The sequence below is a fragment of the Emys orbicularis genome, chromosome 3 (assembly GCF_028017835.1).
Source record: "Emys orbicularis isolate rEmyOrb1 chromosome 3, rEmyOrb1.hap1, whole genome shotgun sequence".
NCBI lineage: Eukaryota > Metazoa > Chordata > Testudines > Emydidae > Emys > Emys orbicularis.
Window position 1 is genome coordinate 195,944,508 of NC_088685.1, and position 22,795 is coordinate 195,967,302.

General features: G+C 37.3%; 1 protein-coding gene across 1 annotated transcript in view; it reads right to left on the reverse strand.

Moving 5' to 3' along the window:
• Positions 1–22,795, reverse strand: part of USP34 (ubiquitin specific peptidase 34) — a 278,527-nt gene that overhangs the window by 190,288 nt on the left and 65,444 nt on the right. Inside the window, exons 8-14 of the mRNA XM_065400557.1 lie at positions 20,078–20,139; positions 6,608–6,689; positions 6,423–6,515; positions 2,381–2,506; positions 1,815–1,944; positions 1,107–1,142; positions 570–700 (exon numbers count right to left, since the gene is read on the reverse strand). Coding sequence (XP_065256629.1) covers positions 570–700; positions 1,107–1,142; positions 1,815–1,944; positions 2,381–2,506; positions 6,423–6,515; positions 6,608–6,689; positions 20,078–20,139 — 660 coding nt within the window. The remainder of the gene's footprint in view (positions 1–569; positions 701–1,106; positions 1,143–1,814; positions 1,945–2,380; positions 2,507–6,422; positions 6,516–6,607; positions 6,690–20,077; positions 20,140–22,795) is intronic.

The following is a 22,795-nucleotide window of genomic DNA, read 5'->3' on the forward strand; positions in this document are numbered from 1 at the left end:
AAAATCAACATTAATAAAATATTTATTAGACACATTCCAAAATTCTTTAATTGTAAGGATATATATTGAATCACTGTTTTTCATCCATTCCTCAGGAGTTCTTTCGCTGTGACACAGTGCTACAAGGTTTGTTTTGACCAAGATTTAGGTACACAAAACATTAAAAAAATCAAATTACCCTATTCATAATAGGTCACATACTTTACACACATGTATAGTGTGGCACCAAAGTTCATTCCCAAGTTCATGCAGTCATTTGCTAAGTAAGAGATGATACAAATACACTAAAGTAGAGTTTCACTTAAAAATATTTTATGATGCAGTACTCTTATTTTATTGTGTCTGTTTACTTAGGGCTAGACTGGGCCTTGGCCTTAAGTATCCAGGCAAGGTAGTAACTTGAAGCAAGGTTTCCTGACCTCCCTCCACAGACATGATTAAGTATATATATACATGCATACCATGAATTGTGTTTGTCTCTTAAAACTATCCTAAAGTCTCAGAAAAGTTATTCTCATAACTGATTAATAGCAAATCAATAATTAAATACAGAACATCTGTAGTTGTACCTCTGTATCTGAAAGTCGTTGTTGCACGTGTTTGTTTCTGTTGATTATCTGCTCCTCCATTTCAATGTCACTGCCTCCACTCTGATGCGTGTCACTGTTGTCACTACTTTGAGGACTAGCTGCAGGTGACCCTATTTTAAAAGCATGTTCCCAGTTATAATGTTATTTTCACTAACCTATACGTTAACAGTATTATACATATCTACCTAGTCTCCTTGATCTCAACACCATATTCCTGACAACAACGGGGGATGTAACTCAAAACGTAAGCTGGACTCATTTAAATACAATATTTTTGAAAGGTAGTCACCACTTTGCTGCAAATCACGAATTCCAATGTTACTTTTATAATGTGACAGAGATATCAATTTGTCAGCTTCTATACAAAAAGGAATTTTCTGCTGACTTCTCATTAAAATATACTTAAAAAACTGCACCAACTCATCTCTGCTATACAAAACCTATTGCTCTAGATGGCATTCATGCTATAAAAAGATTATAACTGAGGTTGCAGAGTATTTCTAGTACTCAACTTACAAGGCGATGGGGCTGCCCTTCTGAGCTCTTCTTCCTCTGAAGGGAAAGGAAAAAACAGGAGGGAAACATTCTAAGTGACTGAGCTTCTTTGGGTCAGCATATCAGTTGCTTATAGTATATAATTAACAGTGTCAAAGGAAGGAAACCTACAATAAAATAGGTCCATACCACCTTCCAAAGTGGCTGTCTGTGAGTGCCTACACAAAGAAGCCTAAGAAAAGAGGAGCAGTATATGTAATGTCAAGGAATGAAAATTAAGTGAAAAATCAGGTAAAGATTTAGAAAATAAAAGAATGCACTACAGCTGTAAACATTCAACAGAATAGGAGCAGTCAGCTGGTGCTCCATGGAAATCTTTGAAAAAACAAAAGAAAAGAAAAGAAAAGAAAAGAATGTAGGATGTATAAGCAGAATTGTTTGTGAATGGAAAGGTTTTCAAAGATGTTCATGAAACTTCAATGTCTCTTTACAGGATATGGGTGGGGACAGGAGTAATCTCTTTGTAATCTTTTTTATCCTTGACTTGAAAAGTATGCCTCAATGATACAGCAAGCCACATTTTACAATTTTACTTTCATATGGTGTCTACTACATGAGCTTATGGTTCAAAGTTACCAGTTAGCACTGATTGATTAAAAATCAAAGACTGAACTGTAATATCTACTTTGGAACAATACATAAACATTACACTGCAAAATATATACTCACCTTTCTTATTTCCCATGGGTAGATTAGTACTGAGTAAAGATGCAAATGAACTCTGTTTTGATAACTGGGCCTTAGCTGCTAGTGCATTATTCCACAGTGCTTTTATAAGCATTGATGCCAAATATAAGGTCTATAAACAAAACCAGATTATAGTACAATGAAAAAGCAATTGGTTTTCAATGCAAAAGATACACTTGTTGCTTCTTCTGCACTCCAATACAATGGAACATGAAAGTAAATAACTCATGAAAACAAGTGAATGCTTTGTTATACAAAATGGAGAAATGTCCAATATTAAACTTAAGGAATTTTATCAACTTCTAAATATATATCAAAATTTAAAAGCCAGAAAGGCTAATTTAAGATGCAGCACAAAAATCCTATTCAGCACAAAAATCCTATTCAGTACATTATTGCGTATTCCCATATTATAAGAATTATGAAGAGAAACAGACTTTACATGTCCAATGAGACAATATCATGTATATTTTCTTTTTCTTGTCACAAATGATATTGAAGAAGTTAAAACATGTACTATTGTACTTCAGGGGTTTTTTTGTTTTTACCTGTTCAGTATGAGCACTTGGATGAAGAGTTGAGACTAGATTAAGAAGATGTCTAAGCGGGACAGGGTCCAAGTTCTTGATTAATGAAGGAAACAGATCATGTATATAGCGACTACAATGTTTCAGCTACAAAATACAAACAAAAAGACATGAGAGAGAGGAAAATAACGTTTTTATAAGAGTTATTCAAACATTCATAAAATTGTCTTCATTAAAAAGCTTCTTCACATAAAAATTCTCACGCAGCTTTATCATTCAAAAACAATTCTGAGTAGTATCAAACCTTCAGTTTTTATTTAACCTAGCTTCTCATTTCCAAGCACGTGAATTTTGGTAACATGACATACAAAATCACTGAACTCCTGCTTAGTTTTAAGGTTATAAGAGTTTTGGGGAGATTAAAGAAAATTGTTTAGAACTTATTCTGCATTTTTGATGTAACTATAAATTAAATCAATTAAGTTTTGTATATAAATTCCTAAGGGACAAAAGAGTATTTACATTTGATATTAACAGTGGTGAATGCAAATGAAGGCACTATAAATTAAGACGTAAACTATAAAACAGAATTTATCAAAACTGTTTTTAATTACTACAGAAATAGTAGTGACTGACTTTTTCAATGGAACCTCCTATTGCACCAGAAAGTGACAGTGCTCAAGGCAAAACAATGGAAAGTTGACTTCAAAGTGTTGCATGAATATGCTCCCAACTTTCACTTTTGCTTTGAAGGATTAATATATTTTTGTATGGATCAAATACTCAATAAATGAAATACACAATAGTATAATAGGCTCTGGATTTAGGTTAGCAAGTATGTACTTCAAAAATATATAATTTAAAAAAAAAAAAAAAAACTGACTTCCATTTTACCATCAGCCTAAAAGAGAAAAATGAGTGGGGGGCAGTCACTGGTCTGCATAGGAGTCAAGTGGGAATAAAATGGTGCAAATTATCTACACAAGGGTGAATTTCATCCAAGGAGAGTAAAAGTCAAGATGTACAATTTAAGAAAAAGAGATTTATGTCACAATTTAGAGGCTGAAGAAGGAGGGACAAGAGATGCCTTAGCTCTCAACTTCTCTAATGCCATTTTTATAAAAGTATTGCTTTTCTAAAAAAAAAAATCATTACAGCCGTCAAATAAATAAAGGTATCAAAATAAGAGTAGGATCCAGTTTTCCCTTAAGAGACATAATTTCACTATTTTCAGATACATTGAATAAGACTGACATTTTTCTCATCAGCACCTAACTGAAATTAATTTGCATCTTTTATTGTATGAGATTTCTAACATGTACATTACTGGAATTGAAAGAATAGTTAAAAAACCATCTGTCCTTGACAAAAGCTAGTATCAAATCGATATGCACTCCTTTTCAACTTTGTGCCCCAATCCTGCAATCACTTAACCATATACATAACTTTATTCACATGAATAGTCACACTGACGCCAATGGAACTACTCATATGTATAAAATTATGCATGTTCTTATGTGATTGCAAGATCAGAACCTTAGTTAATAATCAAACAGATCTTTAACAGGTGACCCGGTTCATGGGGTTGCAGTACCTCTCATTTAAATTTGGCCTACCAGGACTTTCATTATCATGACGGCTGGGCCAAATCTGAGTGGTGCTGGAACCCCAAGAGGTTTTATTACCCAGTGGCTGGAGCAGGGGGCGAGCCCAGACATCCCTGTGGGACAGGAGCTGCCATGCAATCCTTTGAAACATTCTGGTGACCGAATTTTGGGTCCGGACCCACAGGTGGAGAAACCCTGTTCTAAACTCTTTTCAGAGCAGCAGTTTAGACCTGCTAGGTTCTTATAGCAAAAATTGAATCTTTTTGAACAAGAAGCAAAGAAAGAATTAAGTCTCATATCTGGAATTATACTATTGTTAAGGGAAGTTTCTTTTATATTTAGTGAGCACTGATAACAAACACCAAATTTAAACTTGAAAAAAGTTTCTAGTTCCAATCCCTATTTCAGCAGTTCAGAGGGCTTTTTTCATCTTTATTTCCCTACTTAACAGAATACACACAATGCAATTCTATGAAAAATACATTAATGCAACTTTATGCATGGGAAATTAAACACACAAAAGGCAAGAAATGCAGACTTAAGAGCTAATTAACAGCTGCAGCTTAAACTTCTGCCAATGGATGAGACCTACTGATACTGATGTAGTTACTGTATGTGAAAGCAACAATGAAAGTAGGCTATAACTTAAAAATTATATCAAAAATAAAATGCTAAGTTTTAAATAGATCTTTCAGCTCTCTTCTAATCTAGGCAGTGAAGCTGCAGCATTGATAATGTTACTCTTGAAAGTGGAGAAGTTATTTGGCTTAGTACATTAATTAAATACAAATGATGCTTTCAGCCTAGATCTCCTTTCTGCAGTCCCAGGATTCGGTCATTCCCTCTCCGTCTTAGTCTTCCTTCAATCTCTACTTTTTGAACAAGCAGCACAATTCCCAGAGTTCTGTAGCCTTAAACTCTAATGCCAATGTGTTTCTGCTACTATCCATGGGTCAGGCCCTTTCGCACTGATTTAACTATTATATGGGGAAGCAGTAATAAAGATAAAACATCATTTCTTGTCCCTTTTAAGCTCTTTGGAATAGTGCTGCTCTGCTAAGAGATTTTTTTAAAGTTAAAAATGGCAGTTTATCTTCCTTGCTACCTCCATGGAGCTGCATGAATATAAAAGAGCCTTGACAAGTACAACAGCAACAACACTCATGTCTAAACCCAGGATTCCAATAGTACTATGGAACTGGAGTGCTTGCCCAAAAGTCCGTGTAGCGAGAAAAGGAAAACAGGTGTATAAGGAAGGAAAATGGGAGAAAGAAATCAGGAGATAACCACAGAGAGATGGTATGGACGCTCTACATTTGATTAACACAGTCTGCCAAAGAGCCACACCCATTATTAGCTATGAAGAAAAAAAACTGATATTTCAAACTGCAGAAATGTGTTATTAATTAAACAAATGTAGGCCTTAATTTTCATTAACACTATTTTAATAAATGGCATTTTAAAATACATTTTGAGGAGTGACCTTGGGAAATGTTTCATAAAGAAAGCACTAGCAACCTTCTTCAGACAATCTAATTGCAGCTTTCATTCAAAACCAACTTACAGTAATTAATAACACAAGAAGCCATCGGTGCCCAGTTCTATGGAAACTAATAAAGCATAAAAATATACACATATAGGTTTTAATATATCTATTCTGGTGTCAGAATAAAACAAATGAAAAATATTCTTGAAAACAGAAAAATTTATTATAGCCCAAAATTATAATAAATTTAAAAGCACTCCCAAGTCATACTTTTTTTGCTTGTAATCAAATATATCTCAATCTTTATTCATTTCTCTGCACTTCACTGAGGTTTTTTTCCTTGCACATTGTGTGTGTGTGTTCGTATCAGAATACACAAATGTCTGCATCACTCAAATCTCAAACAAAAAAAGAATGATTGAAAACAATTACTGAATTATTGAAAACATCATAATAATTCAAACAAGACAGCAAATATGGTCTATCTTTCTGAACGAAAACCTTGAAAAATAGTTTGTTCTCAATATAGCCAAGAGAAAATTCAATACCACATCTCACAGTTTTCTACAACTTCAAATTTTAGGGTTGCTTTCCAGTAGTAATTATCACAGCCACAGTTTTCCAGAGTACCGCTACCAGTGGTAAATTATTGTGCACAAAGGACTCAGTTTCACTAGACAACACAGTAGTAAAAACGCATGAGCCGCACCCTACAGCTTCCATCATTGCTATCACTGGTGGAGCTGTGCCTGTAACAAATCAGAGGTGCAAAATTTGCTAGTGTAGATGCAGTATTGGAAAATCTGCATATCTTACTCAAGTTGTGGAGATGACTGTATGGCATATCCTGCACTAGTATGGTAAATGACAAACAGGAAAGAGTAAGAAACATTGCTTTGTGAATCTAAGACCAAATGGAATTCAACTGGCTATTTTATTTCCTTCTCACAAATATAAATATTTTGTATACCTGCGCCGCTGCCCAAATGCAGTCTATGTGCTGAGTACTAAGTCGCCCTTCAGCTGCAAGAAAATTGAGAATCACTTGGCACTGTTTGATGATCTGCAAAGAGAGAACATATTTAGGATAGATTTAACAGAACAAAGAATTACTCCTCCATAAATACAGGAAAAATCAGATTATTTTACACAAACCTCAATATGTAAATTTGGTCCAAAAATATGCTCAACCACATTGTTGCTGATAAGCCAGTCTGCAAGCTCTTTTGCAATGGACCTACATATGAAAAAGAGTATTGATATGTATATAAATTCTTTATTTGTCTATATTGCATATTAAATCATTTCCCTAATACAGTGTTCTTCTACTCAATTTTATTTGTATATTCACAATTATAAGAAAACTATTTTTGAATCTGAAATGTGTTCAGCTGGTATTGACAAGTATTTTCAAAAGTAGGAGTTATATAAATTACTTTTCTAGGGGAGCAATTTTTAAACTTTCCCTTCTCATCAAAACTTGCTGAAATAGCAATTCACACAGTTTTTAAAGTCTGTGTTATTTACATGACGATGCACCTAGTTAATTACACATGCACGGTATTTAGACACTTTCAAAATCACATTTTAGTTTCATCCATAACAGAATGGATCTCTGCCAACAGCCAATCAAAAAAATAAACTGTCAAATAGAATGAGATAAGGGGATTGAATTTTCCTAACTAAAAACTGAGTTCCCGCCAGTCTGGAAACTAACACATATAACCTTGTTCCTCCCACACAAGCAGATGGACCAATTTGTTTGCCAAGATTCTGGCATCAGGATCAATGTGTGACAATTTTGGTGTTCAGAGCACAGACTGTAGTTGATGTGCTGTTGGGGTAAAATCCTGTTCCCTGCACACCACCCAGGTAAAAGGGTTGTGCACAGGGGTGGGCTACAGGAATCTGGGTGAAAGGCACTCATGGCCACTACTATAGCCTCAACATCTCCAGTCCTGATGATCACCCAGAGTAAGGAAACAAGAGTCCACAGGCTCAAAAAGGAGGGAGGCAGAGTCTGCACAGCATGGAGCTGAGCCTGCAAGTAAAGCTTAATTTCCTAGCGCTGGTTGTCAATTCCCTAACTATTCTGAAAAACCCAGTCACTAATTATAAGCCTCAACAGACCCTTCACCACCAAAACCTATTTGTAATGAGTGCTCAATGCCTGCCCTTCTCTTTCCTTTCATGTAGTAATTCCAGGACCTATGGAAAAAACACGCACCAGCCTCATACCCTTTGGAAAACACAATGTCCCATCACCTAAAGTAATATATGAGAAGTAACTGATTACAAGATGTCATAATCTACTGACTACCCCCTCAGCTATCAGCTAAAGAGTGACCAGGTGTTTGGTTTTCAACTGGAACACCTGGTCGAAAAGGGATCCTGGAGGCTCCGGTCAGCACTGCTGACCAGGACATTGCCTGTCCGGTTGGCGGCATGGCGGGACTGGCAGGCTCCCTGCTAGCCTCCGTGCAGCTCCCGGGAAGCAGTGGGCACTGTCCCCCCTCCAGCTCCTACGTGCAGTGGCAGCCAGGGGGCTCCACACACTGCCCCAGCCCCAAGCACCACCCCTGCAGCTCCCACTGGCCAGGAACCGTGGCCAATATGGCGCTTGCGGACAGGACAGCGCAGAGCCTCCTGGCTGCGCCTCTGTATAGGAGCCGGAGAGGGGAACATGCAGCTGCTTCCGGGAGCTGCTTGAAGTAAGCGCCGCCTAGAGCCTACACCCCTGACCCCCTTCTGGTCCCCAACGCCCTGCCTCAGCCCTGATCCCCCTCCTGCCCTCCGAACCCCTTGATCCCAGCCAGGAGCACCCTCCTGCACCCCAAACCCCTCATCCCCAGCCCCACCCAAACCCCACACCCCCCGCCAGAGCTCTCACAACCCCCCGCACCCCAACACCCTACCCCAGCCCAGAGCCCCCTCCTGCCCTCCAAACCACTCAGCCCCAGCCCGGAACACCCCGATCCCCTCATCCCCAGCCCCACCCCACAGCCAGAGCCCTCACACACCCCCATACCTCAACCCCCTGCCCCATCCCAGAACCCCCTCCCACACTCCAAAACCCTCAGCCCCAGTCCAGAGCCCCCTCCTCCACCCCAAGCACCTCATCCCTGGCCCCACTCCAGAGCCCTCATCCCCTCTCACATCCCAACCCACTGCTTCAGCCTGGAGCCCCCTCCTGCACTCTGAACTCCTCATTTCTGGCCTTACCCTGGAGCCCACACCCCCTGCCGGAGCCCTCACCCCATCCCACACCCCAGCCCCCTGACCCAGCCTGGTGAAAATGAGCAAGTGCATGACGGTGGGGAGAGCAAGTGACAGAGGGAGGGGGGATGGAATGAGCAGGGGGCAGGGCCTCAGAGGAGGGGTGGGGCGGGGGGGGAGGGTAATGGCGTTCAGTTTTGTGCGAGAAGAAAGTTGGCAACCCTAATCAGATAGTACTCTTTCCATAAAACAAGGCCCTCGGGCACTGTGGAGGATCAATGTGACAAGATATCTGAAACTGCTAGGAGAGGGATGAGAAACTAAACAGTTTTAAATATCAAGATTGGCTGGGGCAGTTTCATGCAACCAAGATCAGTTCTGCTTCCTCCAGGTTTGCTTTTCAAAAAAAACTTGGAGTCCAGGGAGGACAGTAAGGCACAAATGACAGTCCCCATCCACCGAAGGAAAAAACATCCACTGCTCAAGTTCCGTTCTCACTGAATCTGAGGCAAAACCTCTTCAGGTGAGCATTATACAGTCACAGATTTTAAGGCCAGAAGAGGTCATTACAATCATCTATGTTGTAAATACATGCACCCAAGTAACACCGCAGTCTGATCAATTTCAAATAACAGCAGTACTTTCAAAGCCTCCTGACCACACTCCTATCCACATACCCCCAGGTGCTCATGTAAATGACCATAGTTTCATTGTTCACACAGCTCAGGATTTGACCAAAGCCATCAACTCTATTATCAATGAAATAACTTCCATTGGCTGTATGATTTTACTCCTTGAGAAACAGGTGGTGGGACTTGATGTGAGCTGCAAGAGATCTCTGTTCTAGATCATGAAGAGTGCTCATACGTATTAATTGTTGTGACGCTATCAAGTAATTAATTTTCCTCTCAGCCCAGCCTCTATAGCAAGATGTCATCTCAAAGGAGCACCTACTAGCCAGTCTTCAAAGTAGGGGCAAATATAGATATGTCACTGGGACACTAAATAAATGAAGTAACTTTCAGTACATTCTGGGAACTGATAAAAGCCTAAAGAGTACATGAGTACTAATAAAGAGCTGTACCAAGAAATCTTTGATGGAATTCAACATTAAGGTATGTCTTAAATAAATAGTCACAAAAGAAGTCATCAGGTCCCATTAATGCTAAATTGCTGATCAGAATCTCAATTTTTAAACATTTATCCTCCTTAGAACAGGTTGGATAAAAATTTATCTTTTTTTCAAATAAAAAAATGGGTTATTTTATTTAAATAGCATTTTTTAAATTAAATACATTTTTTTTAAAAAAAAAATAAGCCTATTTAAAATTAAATTTGAAATAACCTATGTTAAGGCATAAACGTACTATAATTTATTTATAAATTTATTACATTAAATAAAAATAATATTAAGCAGTGTATGTTTGCTGCTGAAATTTTAATGAAAATCAAACACTGAACCACTGGCCACTTAGTCACTCATTCTGGTCCAGTACGAGGAACCAGAGTTTGCTGTGGCGCTAAACCAGCTTTTCACAGCAATAGCCTCTTCTGAAGGTTCAGAAAAAATATTTTCTTCATTTCAGTTTATTCAACTAGTTCAGTTCAATGCCTAATTCATTCAAAGTTAAGAAACTAACTGGGAGTTGAAAAAGCAAGAAAGCTTGTTTTCCTCCTCCAATATATGAATAAAAGCTTAATGTGAGAGGATGAGATCTACTAGTTTAAAAACTTGAAGGACAACGATGACCAGAAACAATCAGTTCAAGTACAGATAACACTTTGTTTAATATATCATCAGCTAGTTTTAAATGCAAAATATGCTTTGGCAATTTTTTTCTTATGTATTCAGAACATTTAAGGTAGTTTTATTTAACTAACAAAATTTAAAATACTTATTCTGTGCATTTTTAATTTAATTTTCCATCCAAATAAAGCTTGAAATAAATCACAAGTGAAAAATTAATCTAATAAGTAAGAAATACATCATTCACCTTTTTCTAACATAAAAAATGTAAATATTAAGAATCTGAATAAATGTATGTTAAGCTATATAACTGCTTAAATAAATGAGTATCCACATAATGAATCCCAGTTATCAAAAAGAGGCATCATATTTCGTTTAAAGGCTATATTTCATTGCAAATTAACATATTTTAATGATTACCAACCAATGAGAATCAACTTCTCTTTAGGAAAATAACTAAAAAGTACAAATGCAAAACAAGGTTAAAATTGATTATTTAAATCAAGGTTTCCTGCTTGGTGTTTTAAATAATTATTACAATCAGTAATTTAAATTGCTTTAATTTAAATCAATCCACCATACTTTAGAATCAGTACTAGACAAACATTGCTGGACTTACTAGATGCAATTAAGACAAAAGAACAGACTGCTTGAACTTTTTCTGATTAAGACACTAGCCCTACTGACTGAATGTCTATGAGGTGCTAGACCTGAGGTGGGCAAACTACGGCCCGCAGGACTGTCTTGCTCGGCCCTTGAGCTCCCGGCCGGGGAGGCTCTCCCCCAACCCCTCCCCTGCTGTCCCCCCTCCCCAGTCGCCATGCTGCCGCACGGGCAGTGCTCTGGGCGGCGGAGTTGCGCGCTCCTGCCAAGCAGAGCAGCAGCGTGTCTGGCTCCGGCCGGGTGGCTGCCAGACATGCTGTTCTGAGCAGCATGGTAAGGGGGCCGGAGGGTTGGAAAGGGGTGGGGCGTCCCTGGGGGCAGCCAGGGAACAGGGAGCGGTTGGATGGGGCAGAGGTTCTGGGATCCTGTCAGGGGGCGGGGATGTGGATAGGGGTCGGGGATGGGGAATGGGGAGGTTGGATAGGCGTGGGGTCCCGGGGGGGGGGGAGACCTGTCAAGGGGTGGGAGTGTGGATAGGGGACAGAGCAGTCAGGGGACTGGGAGCAGGGGGGCTGGGTAGGGGTGGGGTCCCGGGGGCAGTTAGAGGCAGGGGGTCCTGGGAGGGGGTTCAGGGCTCCTATGACTGGTATGGTAGGGGGCCAATCCCCCCCTTCCTTTATAGTCTGCATTAACCCTCATTTGAGCGATGGTGAGGTCCCGGCAGTGGCTTGGCTGGGAACCAGGATGGGTAAGGGCTGATGGAAATGTCCTGGGTATATATTGAAATGATTATGGAAATATCTGCACTGCATACTTTTATCTCCTGGGTACACAACTAAAGTTGTGGCCTAATTAAACCACATCCAGTGTCTCCTGTCCTCCTTCTAGCTTAGCCAGAAATCATTCTTCTCTTAGAATTTACAGAAATCCTCTGTTTTCTTGGATTACAGAGGAGGGAGTCCTCACAATTACAGGCATGAGCCATAGTTTGTACACTAATCCTGTGCTTTCACCAGCTATATAATCAGCTGATAGGCCCTTCCAAATATTTCATTGACACAAAAAGGTAAAACCATCCACGCCAAAATGGATGGTCTATATTTTGTAATTTATTATGTTAACTCTACAGTTAAAATTATTTTATATGATGCTAATAGTCTACTTTAACTACAGTTTAAGAAGATATCTTTTTCCAGGTATTTTATTTTTTTCTTTACTCATTTGAGGTAGTTGCTATCCCTACTGCCACATGATCTTTCAGGTGTTGTTGATTAGTAAGTATCCAGTTAGCAAAACTGTGGTCCACTCTATTAAACAAGGTTAAAGGACACACTCACATAAATGTAAATTAATAAATGTAATCTTTGTTTCCACATTAAATTAACACAATTTATTAAAATGTAAATGTAAACCCTGATTTAGATTTAACTCCATCATGATTTAATTCCACTAATCTGAGTGGGGTTACACTGATAAGTACAAGAGAAAAGTCATTGTCTGTAGCACATAAACTGAACTTCTCTCCATTTGCTACAGTCCTAGTGTAAACAAACTTTCCTTAAATATAACATTTGTCAAATGAGGATAACAACACTTCTCACTTTATGGTGTTTTATGGAAGATTAGTTCATTAAATGAACATGAGGCGCTCAGATGCTTCACAGATGAGCACCAAAGAACAGCCTATACATATATAATAAATGAAAACACAGTGAAAGGTCTGAAGTAAGTGCCTAATTATCATGACAACTGTCCTTTCCATTTTCTATTCTGGGTTTCTTTTGTGTGTATATTTATTTATTTTGTAAGTACAAGGAGTAAGTTTGCAATTGACTCATTCTGCCTTCTATCATGGTATAGGAGTTCCCCAGGCTTCACATCAGTCCACTGCTTCTCACTATTTATTCATTATCTGCAGGAATTTTCTTCTAGACAAAGGGTTCAAAGTTTCACTTTTGTCTGGAAATAATACACATTTAATTCTCATTCTCTCCAAAATGATTGTCTGATATTCAACTAGAAGACATCCTGTCATTCTTTCCCAGTTTCAAATGACCACTATCTTGAACTTAATGTAGAAAAAAATGTTGCAATGATAGTCCTTAACATTAATGGATAAAGTGAATTTGTTCAGTTTTACTTATTACCATGTTTCAAAATACTGTTACCAGACAACTTTTATCAATCAGACACTTTAAACATGAGATCATTCCATTGAGCACAAATAAAAGTTAATGCAAAATTGTAATACTGTATTTCTGATATACATATTTTCTTCTACAGTTCTCTTTTGTTTCTAGCTGTTGAAATCTGACAGTGCAATTCTGATTATATAAAGTTCTTGGGGGACACCAATAAACTTCAGATAACTGGAGGACATTTACCACTTCTCTCCTTAGGATGTTGCATGTCGCTAATATTTGTCAAATATCTTGCAAATTTAAAGCACTATATAAATGTTAAAGTATTATGATTATCACTAAAATACCTCTTAATTCTAGAACTCTCTTCCAGACTATTTCTCTACTCTGACTCTCAATCTATTTTCAAAGTTAGATTGAAAAGGGTTTATTTTTAATCTAATTTTTAGCTAAACTGCAAGGAGGTGTGTACCGGTAATTGGTATTTTATTTCTTCTAGAATGCTTTACAAATCTAGAGGCATTCTATGATTATGTTATATCATTACAGTTCAGACAAGATTAATAAAATAAGTAATAGCTCAATTTCCAGTACAAATTCACATGTAACATCTTAAAAAAATATTTCTTCAGCTTTCACCATTTCATGCTAATAAGTCAAAAGTATGACATTACCCCTTTTGGTAAACATTCTGGAGAATTATCTCCCTATAATACACAAATAACTGTACAAACTATGGTATTCTACAAATGACATGTTTACAACAACAGAATTTGGGAAGAATATGGCATATCAGCAGTGTTTTTAGGATTTAGCATTTGGGATGGCAGATGAACAGCAAAGACTTAAACACAAAGAGCTTGACTTTCACCAACTGGAGGCATTTTAAAAAGTCTTGATTAAATACTGTGGCTACTGTGAAAGCGGCTAACTCCTTAAATGTCATGGAACTCTACTCACAACATGTTTGGATGAGAGAGTTTTATCCATTTTGAACAGAACAGAAACTGCTCTCCCTTTTGACTTCTCCCAGAAGAACACAAATAAATCAGATAAATTTCAAAAGAGCTTGATTTTGTCCAAGTAATAAATCAAAGCTCTTCTGACATCTAATTTATACAGTCTAGCTTCCACAGGCATTCTATGAGACTTGGGGGGGAAAAGAATGTTCAGATGAAACTCAGAAATGTATCATTCACTACATGTTGTTTGTGAAAAGTACAACAGGAAAGCCTAGTAGGAAAGCTTGGATTTCACATGCTGTCATAGATGAGACAGTTCCTTGAATAAGATGCTGAAAAGCTGAAATAGCCACTAACATCAATGTAACTACAGGAAGAGACAATCAAGAGACTATTATCTCTAGGTATATGATCTAGGATCAGAAGCTAAGTTCCAAGGTGCGCGGCCGCACAGCATGCTATCAAGGACAGCGCAGATGGGGAGAGGCGCCCCTCCCCCAGCCCTGAGAGGGAGTAAATAACATTTCCTTTTTACTTTTTCCACAACAGTCATGATTTTATAGACCTCTATCATATCCCCCTTAGTCTTCTCTTTTCCAAGCTGAGAAGTCCCAGTCTTATTAATCTCTCCTCATATGGAAGCTGTTCCAGGCCCCTAATCATTTCTGTTGCCCTTGTCTGAACCTTTTCCAATTCCAATATATCTTTTTTGAGATGAGATGACCATTACTTTGCATTTATCAACATTGAATTTCATCTGCCATTTTGTTGCCAAATCACTAAGCTTTCTGAGATCCCTTTGTAACTCTTTGCAGTCTGCTTGGGACTTAACTATCTTGAGCAGTTTTGTATCATCTGCAAATTTTGCCACCTCACTGTTTACCCCTTTTTCCAGATCATTTATGAATATGCTGAATAGCACTGGTCCCAGTACAGATCCCTGGGGGGACATCACTATTTACCTCTCTCCATTCTGAAAACTGTCCATTTATTCCTACCCTTTGTTTACCCTATCGTTTAACCAGTTGCTGATCCATGAGAGGACTTCCCCACTTATCCCATGACAGCTTATTTTGCTTAAGAGCCTTTGGTAAGAGACCTTTTCAAAGTCTTTCTGAAAATCACCCTTGTCCACATGTTTGTTGACCCCCTCAAAGAATTCTAGTTACAACCATATACTTTCCTGGACAATGGTTCATGGGCTCCAACAAGACCCATCTCACAACCACTGAACTCTCAAAACCTTCTGGTGTTAAAGACCCACAGTCTATGCAACCAGGTGAAGAACTCTATTTTCCATTTGAAAGGGCAGTCTGACAAAACCAGAGAACAAAAGAGGGTCTCTTGTGACATTGCCATCAAATAAGTTTACCACACCTGGGGAGCCCACTCAATTAAATTCTCCTTGACTGCCTGCCAAGTGACAAGCAAAAGGAAATATCTTTCTGGATACACTATTCCCACACAATGACAGTGTCCAGAGGAAAAAAGAGAAAGCTTCCCTTTGCTAGTTTAAATGGCACTTTCAGCGTTATCATCATCCATGGAAACTTTGAACATTTTCCCACTGATTGATGGCAAAGTTCTGAGGACCAGCATTCCAAGATACTCATATACAGTCTGGTCTCTTTCAGCTTCAATAGCCTATGTATTCTACAGTGACCCAGATGGCTTTCTCATCCTTAACTCTACTAAATCTGTCTCTATCATAAACGCCAAGAATGGCTAAATTAATGGCATCCCTATGAGCACATTGTGAGATAGAGACCACTAACTCAATGAAATTGTGACAGACCCAGGAAAACTGCAACTTGACATTGTACACAGCTGATCAACACAGCATGCTAAGTCAGCACCAATCCTTTAACCCTGAAAAGAGAGTCAAAGAGATACAAAAGTCTGAGAAAAGATCTGAATGTCCATAATGACTGAAATCTTGCCATCAGGAGTGCCTTCTGTAACTCTAGAAAATGGTCTAAAAGAAGCCAGGGTAGTGTCTATAAAAAAGGTCTCTGGGGGCTGGAAAGTTGATCTTTGTCCTATATACAGAAACAGACAGAAAATGACATGTAAAGGCCAAATCACACCCTCAACAGAAAATCCTTTGGATTGTCTGGGTAGGGGAAAATGGGCAATCCATGCTGAGGAAAGTGGACAACTACCACTGCCAAACACTTGGTAAGGACTCCTGATGTTATAGCCATCCCAAATAGAAAAAGTCTGAGCTACTAATGGTTGGCTCTTAAAAGGAACCGAAGATATTTGCTGTGAATCCATCGTATCACGATACAGAAGCAGAAATCTCAAAGGTTGACAGTTCCAAATACATCCTGAAGAGTACAGGAAAAGAATAAGCATGACCAGGGACTCAATGCAAAATGTCACCCCTTCTGGTAAACATGTTGAGATTACAAAGGTCCAGAATAGCTCTTAGACCTCCTTTTTTACTCTAAAATGAGTAAACAATGGAAATAAACATTTTTCCCTCTGTAAGACACTGCCATTCATTTTATTATTTCTAGCTGAATAAGAGTAGTGCTTCTTCATTCAACAATTTCTTATTAGAAGAACCCCTGAAGAGAGAGAGGAAAATGAGATGAGAGTAAAATATTACATTGAACTGTGGGGTCAGCCATTTTCTACATTTCCAGGAGTAGTACATTGTGATGGACTGGCTGGAAGAAATAAAACGGGATAAGTGGTCCCAAAGATGAACAGAATTTAAAAATGGCTTGGACCCACAATTACAGGTGACACATCAAAAATACATAAAAACTACTGCTTCTAACAGAATGAAGTAGCCATTGGGATCAGGTAAGTTCATGGAGGATAGGTTCATCAATGGCTATTAGCCAAGATGGTCAGGGACGCAACCCCATGCTCCCAGTGTCCCTAAAACTCCAACTATCAGAAGACGGGACTGGACCACTCAAAACTGCCATGTTCTGTTCATCCCTTTAAAGCACCTGGCACTGGCCACTATCAGAAGACAGGATATTGGGCTAGATGGACCACTGGTCTGACCCAGTATGGCCGTTCTTATGTTCTTATCAGAGATACAGAATAAGAGGTCTTTTGGTTGAGCTGCAGTCCTTTAAAATGACAATCTGCTATAAAATGCCTTTGCCAACAGAGTAATACCCAAAACTGGCCCCCTGACTGCTGCTGAGAATAGTCTGATACTTGAATAAAGGAATTTTTTTTCAAAAGGAAGGGGGGAGGGGGCAGAGCAAAAGATACTGCTCTTATTTCCTTCAGCCTTAAGATAATATAGATCATCTTGCTGAATATATCAGCCCCTTTGAAGGGCAAGTACAATACTTCTCCCTGATTCTCCTAGAGCAAGAATAGGTTAAACATAGTAGAAGAGTTAACTGCTGTAAAAGTCTAATTATCTTTTCCTCTATTCTTTTCATTTGACAGAAAACTGGACAGCTAGTTTTTTTGTTATGTTTATTATTAAATGGTTTCTTGCTAACTTTTTAAAATTAAAGTTTTATTTTTAATACATTGTGTGTCATTCATGGTGTGTTCCAGCAGATGACACCAGTGTGTGATACTAGGTGGGTCTTGGGCCTGACAGGACTAAGCAGAGAGGATGAGGAAATGGGCAGAATTGAGGCCAGCCATATGAGCGCTCATCTGCTCTCAGCCTGCCAGGAACAAGAGTGGGAAATAGAGAGTTGCAGACATACCAGACCAGTAAAACAGCCTAAAGTAGTGAAATTCTGTCTCAAAATCTTTGTATTGTGCACAAGCCCTAAATACGGCCATGTTCTTATAACACTCACTCTGCCTGTACACACCATCGAGCTTTTTGAAATACAAATATCATTCCTGAGGAACAGAAAAGTGAACGCCCATTGGACCAGTGTGTGAGTACAACTACAGAACTTTGGTTCAATGTAACTCTTCGGAAGAATGCAGTCAATCCAATGGATTTCTACCCAAATTACATTAATACATTATGCAGATATGCAATGGCCCTACTTTAAAAGCATGACTCTTACACTTTATTTTCTCCAACATACTAAAATAAAAATTGTTTTAAAATTAACAGAGGGAAGATGGTGAGGCAGCAGAATGGACTCATACCCATTTTCACCTATTAACTCTATGTCCAAAGACATGGGGGAAAAAATTTAGCCAAAAGTGATTACTTAGACATTAGATTACCATGGACATTTGTCTGCTTCAGAAAACCAACACACAGTTTGATATAAAGTTGGTAGTCCTCTGCTCAACGAAGGCTCAGGATTGGAATAACAAAGTTTCTTCAGATCAGGAATGGAGCGGGTTGGTAGAACATTTGGGGACATTCATATGGAGCACAATCCTGGCCCCTCTGAAATCAATGTCAAAATTTTCACTGAGTTCAAAGGAATCAGGATTTCAACCAGAGTTTTTGTTTACACTAAGCATGGTGTAAGCATTAGACCCAAAAAGGTCATTGTTACATCTCAAAACTGTATTTTTTTTTTTATTTTTTTTTAAGTACTCAGGTATTTGATTTTGTGCAGAGGTGAGGGGCAAAATGCATAGCAAAACAACTATTATTTATTCTTTTTCTTTTTTTAAATTAACTACAGTGGTTTCAACCAGAGATGTGATAAAATAACTTAAAATCCAAAATTTAACATGTTTATAATGTGGTAGGGAAAATGCTCCATTTGAGGAGTGGGGGGTGAATAGTCACCAATCTATTGGTAGGAAAGATTTTGAAGCATTAAAGTTACTATTTATGTGGGACATACAACGTAATGTGTTAAGCCTCAGCAACATCAACAGAGTAAGTAGGTATTACTGTAACAGAAACAACAATAATACATAATATCAAATAAACTCTGTATATCCATACTGAAATCAAGTTAGTGTTGCTATTATAATGGATTTTACTGTTAGTGGGGAAGAGATCCTGAATTTACCTCATTCTTAAAATACATAAACATCAAAAAGGAAGAATATATATATATTTTTAAAGAGCGTGGCTCAAGTAAAATGTAAATGTTTTACGGAATTTAATTGTAAAATTCACAGTTAGATGTGGGTTTATTCACACAATCCATATAGCTATAAAGTAACATTTAAAGCTTCAATATCTCGTCTCATTGCTAACATCTAATGTTAACCTATTGATTTTAAATATGCAAAATATTTTAAGGAGAATCCAGTTTCTAATTTTAACTCCACATGTCCAAAGATGCGATTTTGACCACGTACTATACAAACCATTAACGTTTCAAAGAGATACAAAGATCACATTACATTTGCATATAAAGCATATATATTTAATCATTAGAAAGTAATTCCAAACATGAAACATTGTGAACTTTGCTTCTCTTCCTGGGTGCTGGTTGAAAAAAAAAGTCTAATTATACACAATTTTGTGTCTTAATATATCTGAAATATACAAACAAGAACTTCCAAGAAAAACAAACAGCTGTGGCAGCATGGTCTAGTAGAGGACTAAGTGTAGGAGTAATAGCCAGAAACTCCTGAATTGTAATCCTGGTTATTGGGCAAGTCATATTATTTCTGTATCTCAGTTATCACATCTGTAAAATGTGGATAATAATACTTACCTAATCTTATAGGAGTGGTGTGATTAATTAATTCATGTTTGCACAGCATTTCGAAGACAAATGGCTGCTATGCTGCTAAACATTAATAATTTTATTACTTCAATATTTGTATTTTTCCTGTATAGCCTCACAAGCTGCCTTGAAAACTATCTTCTAAAAGAGCCAGGAGAAAACATATGAAATATATAAAAAATGTTTTTAAAATTTCTATTTAAAAGGTAATTTGAATGGAGCCTCTGACGAGGATATTTCTGAGAAGCATCTCAGAATGTTCATACTGTGCACACTCTAAAATGTAAAAAATTGTATATGAGAAGCCTTACAGTTATCTAGTGTGTTTAAACATAAGTACTCAAAATAATGTTCCTACTTACGTTTCTGTGTCTGAAACCAATGATTCATTATTACACACATCATTAAAGGTGTGAAGTTGATTCTAGAGTTAGAAAAAGGAAGAAGAAATTAAAATTTAACTTTAACAATATTTTGTGTGGTAATTTTTCTTATGTATAAAAATGTTAGCAGTGACAAGAAATAAATAGTAAAGCTAACGTTTTGGATAATTAGATTATTTAATCCCAAAAAATATATTAAACATAGGTATGTACAGAACTATTTGTCTCATTACCATAATTTTCATAAAATATTCTAATACTAAATGCTTTTTCAAAACTTGCTAATCCAGAATTAGAAATGTTTCTGATTAAATCAACAGAATAACATAATAATTAGTATTCTCGGTAAGTAATAGGGATAGGGTAAGTTTATTTATTTAACCAGAAAATGGCTTTTGGAACACTTATTTTCACTAAACCAATCTTTTGACATATGTAATCTTCACCCATTCTAGAACTCAAAACCAGGCTTCTACCAGTAATTTTGCAAATCAGTTTTTATTGAAAATGAAATTAAAATGATACAGATGGGCATTTTAGGGGAAGCCATCAAGTTATCCTATCCTGCCTACTATAGCTTCTCAGAAGTGATTTATTAGTAGCTTTATGAGTAAAAAAAAAGAACCGAGTCAGGGAAATGAAACTGAAAAAATATAATGAAGGCTTGAGGAGGCTTTGAATCAATGGATCCATGGCTTCACAGAATGAAAAAGAAAAAAAAGCTAACTTCAGTTAAGAAATATCATCTCTCTTTTATGTCCACCAGTCCAACTTTATATAAATGACATCTCCAACAATAAAACAGATAGCACAATTTCAACAGCAAAAAACTTTGATTGTATAGTTAGAATTGAAATTTTGTTTACATTACCTAAGACTTTGTTAATAGACCATTAGAGTTCAAAATTTAAATGAGGAATTGGGTTTGGTTTTTTTTAATTGTTATAACACTGACCATTACTATGGTCCATTTATAAGGCAGAGAGATCTTGCCTATTTACTACATGAGCTTGAATCTTTCTCCTCAGAGCTCCAATTCACCCTCCAAATATTGCCAAGAGAATCCCCTCATATCTCTGCCCACTACTTCATCCTCTTGATATGGTCAGTTAAAATGAATTCAACTGATAAAAGCCAGAATGGGTGGGATTATGTGATTTAGCAAAAAAAAATAAAAAAATAAAAAATAGTACAGGATGGTGTGGGAGGGGCAAACCCATTTCAGGAAGTTATATGTAGAGTGAGGGAGGAGAGGGAGAGAGGGCAGAATTAAGGTTGGTGTTTAAACTTTAGCTCAAAATTTCATAACATTATCAAACTTCTAAATCCTAGCTAACTACTAGCTATGTGGTTTTTTTGGTAGGCTAAATAAATGTACTACCCTGTGTATTACATATTCTGAATGTGTGAATTTCCTTAGTGTTTATAAATAATTAATTCATGTAGGCCCCTTAACGGAGGCATGATCCCAAAAGAGAGGAAATTGCCATGTTTCTCCAGTATCTAATCTGACATAGATTGCACTCTCCACAGTATATTGCTATCTGCAAAAATCTTTTTAGTCTTCTAGTTACCAAGTTCTAGTGATAATAATTCCTGCAGCACACAATGATTTATATCCAGATATCTGCATCACCCGTTTTCCAGACTTGTTAAGTTTTCAAACCAGTCATTAACACAGAGTCAATTTGCAATGAAACTTGTAATAACATTTTTTTAAACAAAATGTGGTCAAATATTAATTTATACTCTAGTTTTCAAGGAGAATTAGGGACACAACAATTTTGAACTTATGAAAGTCAGACTTATATGAAGCAACAGAGGGTCCTGTGGCACCTTTAAGACTAACAGAAGTATTGGGAGCATAAGCTTTTGTGGGTAAGAACCTCACTTCTTCAGATGCAAGACTTGCATCTGAAGAAGTGAGGTTCTTACCCACGAAAGCTTATGCTCCCAATACTTCTGTTAGTCTTAAAGGTGCCACAGGACCCTCTGTTGCTTTTTACAGATTCAGACTAACACGGCTACCCCTCTGATACTAGACTTATATGAATTACAGTATGACTTCCCCAAAATGTAAGTTTCTGGCACAAAGGAATCTTGAGCAAACTGTATCAGATATTGAAAGATATTGTCTCAGATCTATCACTCTTACCATAATTTCAACACAAATCTTACTAAAAATCCTAGATATCAATATAAAACCAAAGAAAGGGGCAAAAACGGGGGGGGGGGGGGGAATTCTTGCAAACAGTATATCAAAAGATGGTATATAGTTTATAGGGATCTATTAGCAATTTGTTTTCTTAATACAGTAGACAAGGTAATTTCAAAAACATGAGCAAGCTTTATATCTTTGTACTTCTTAAAACTTCCAAACAGTAATTTTTTTTTTTATAAAAAAAGATTTAAAAAAGGTTTCAGAGGTTTAATAAGTTATCAAAATATAAACAAAATTCATTTTTACAAGTGAAGGTCCAACCATTTGCCTTAAACTAAAAATACTGTATAATTCTGCTTTGATAAAAACAGGAAGTATTTATATATATATATATACACACACACACACACACACACACACACACACACACACACACACACACAGCATTCTTCCGTAATGATATCTCTTTTGAAATTCCCAGGATCAAACAAGTTATAAATCCTTAAAGGTTCAAACAATTTTATACTAACACCAAT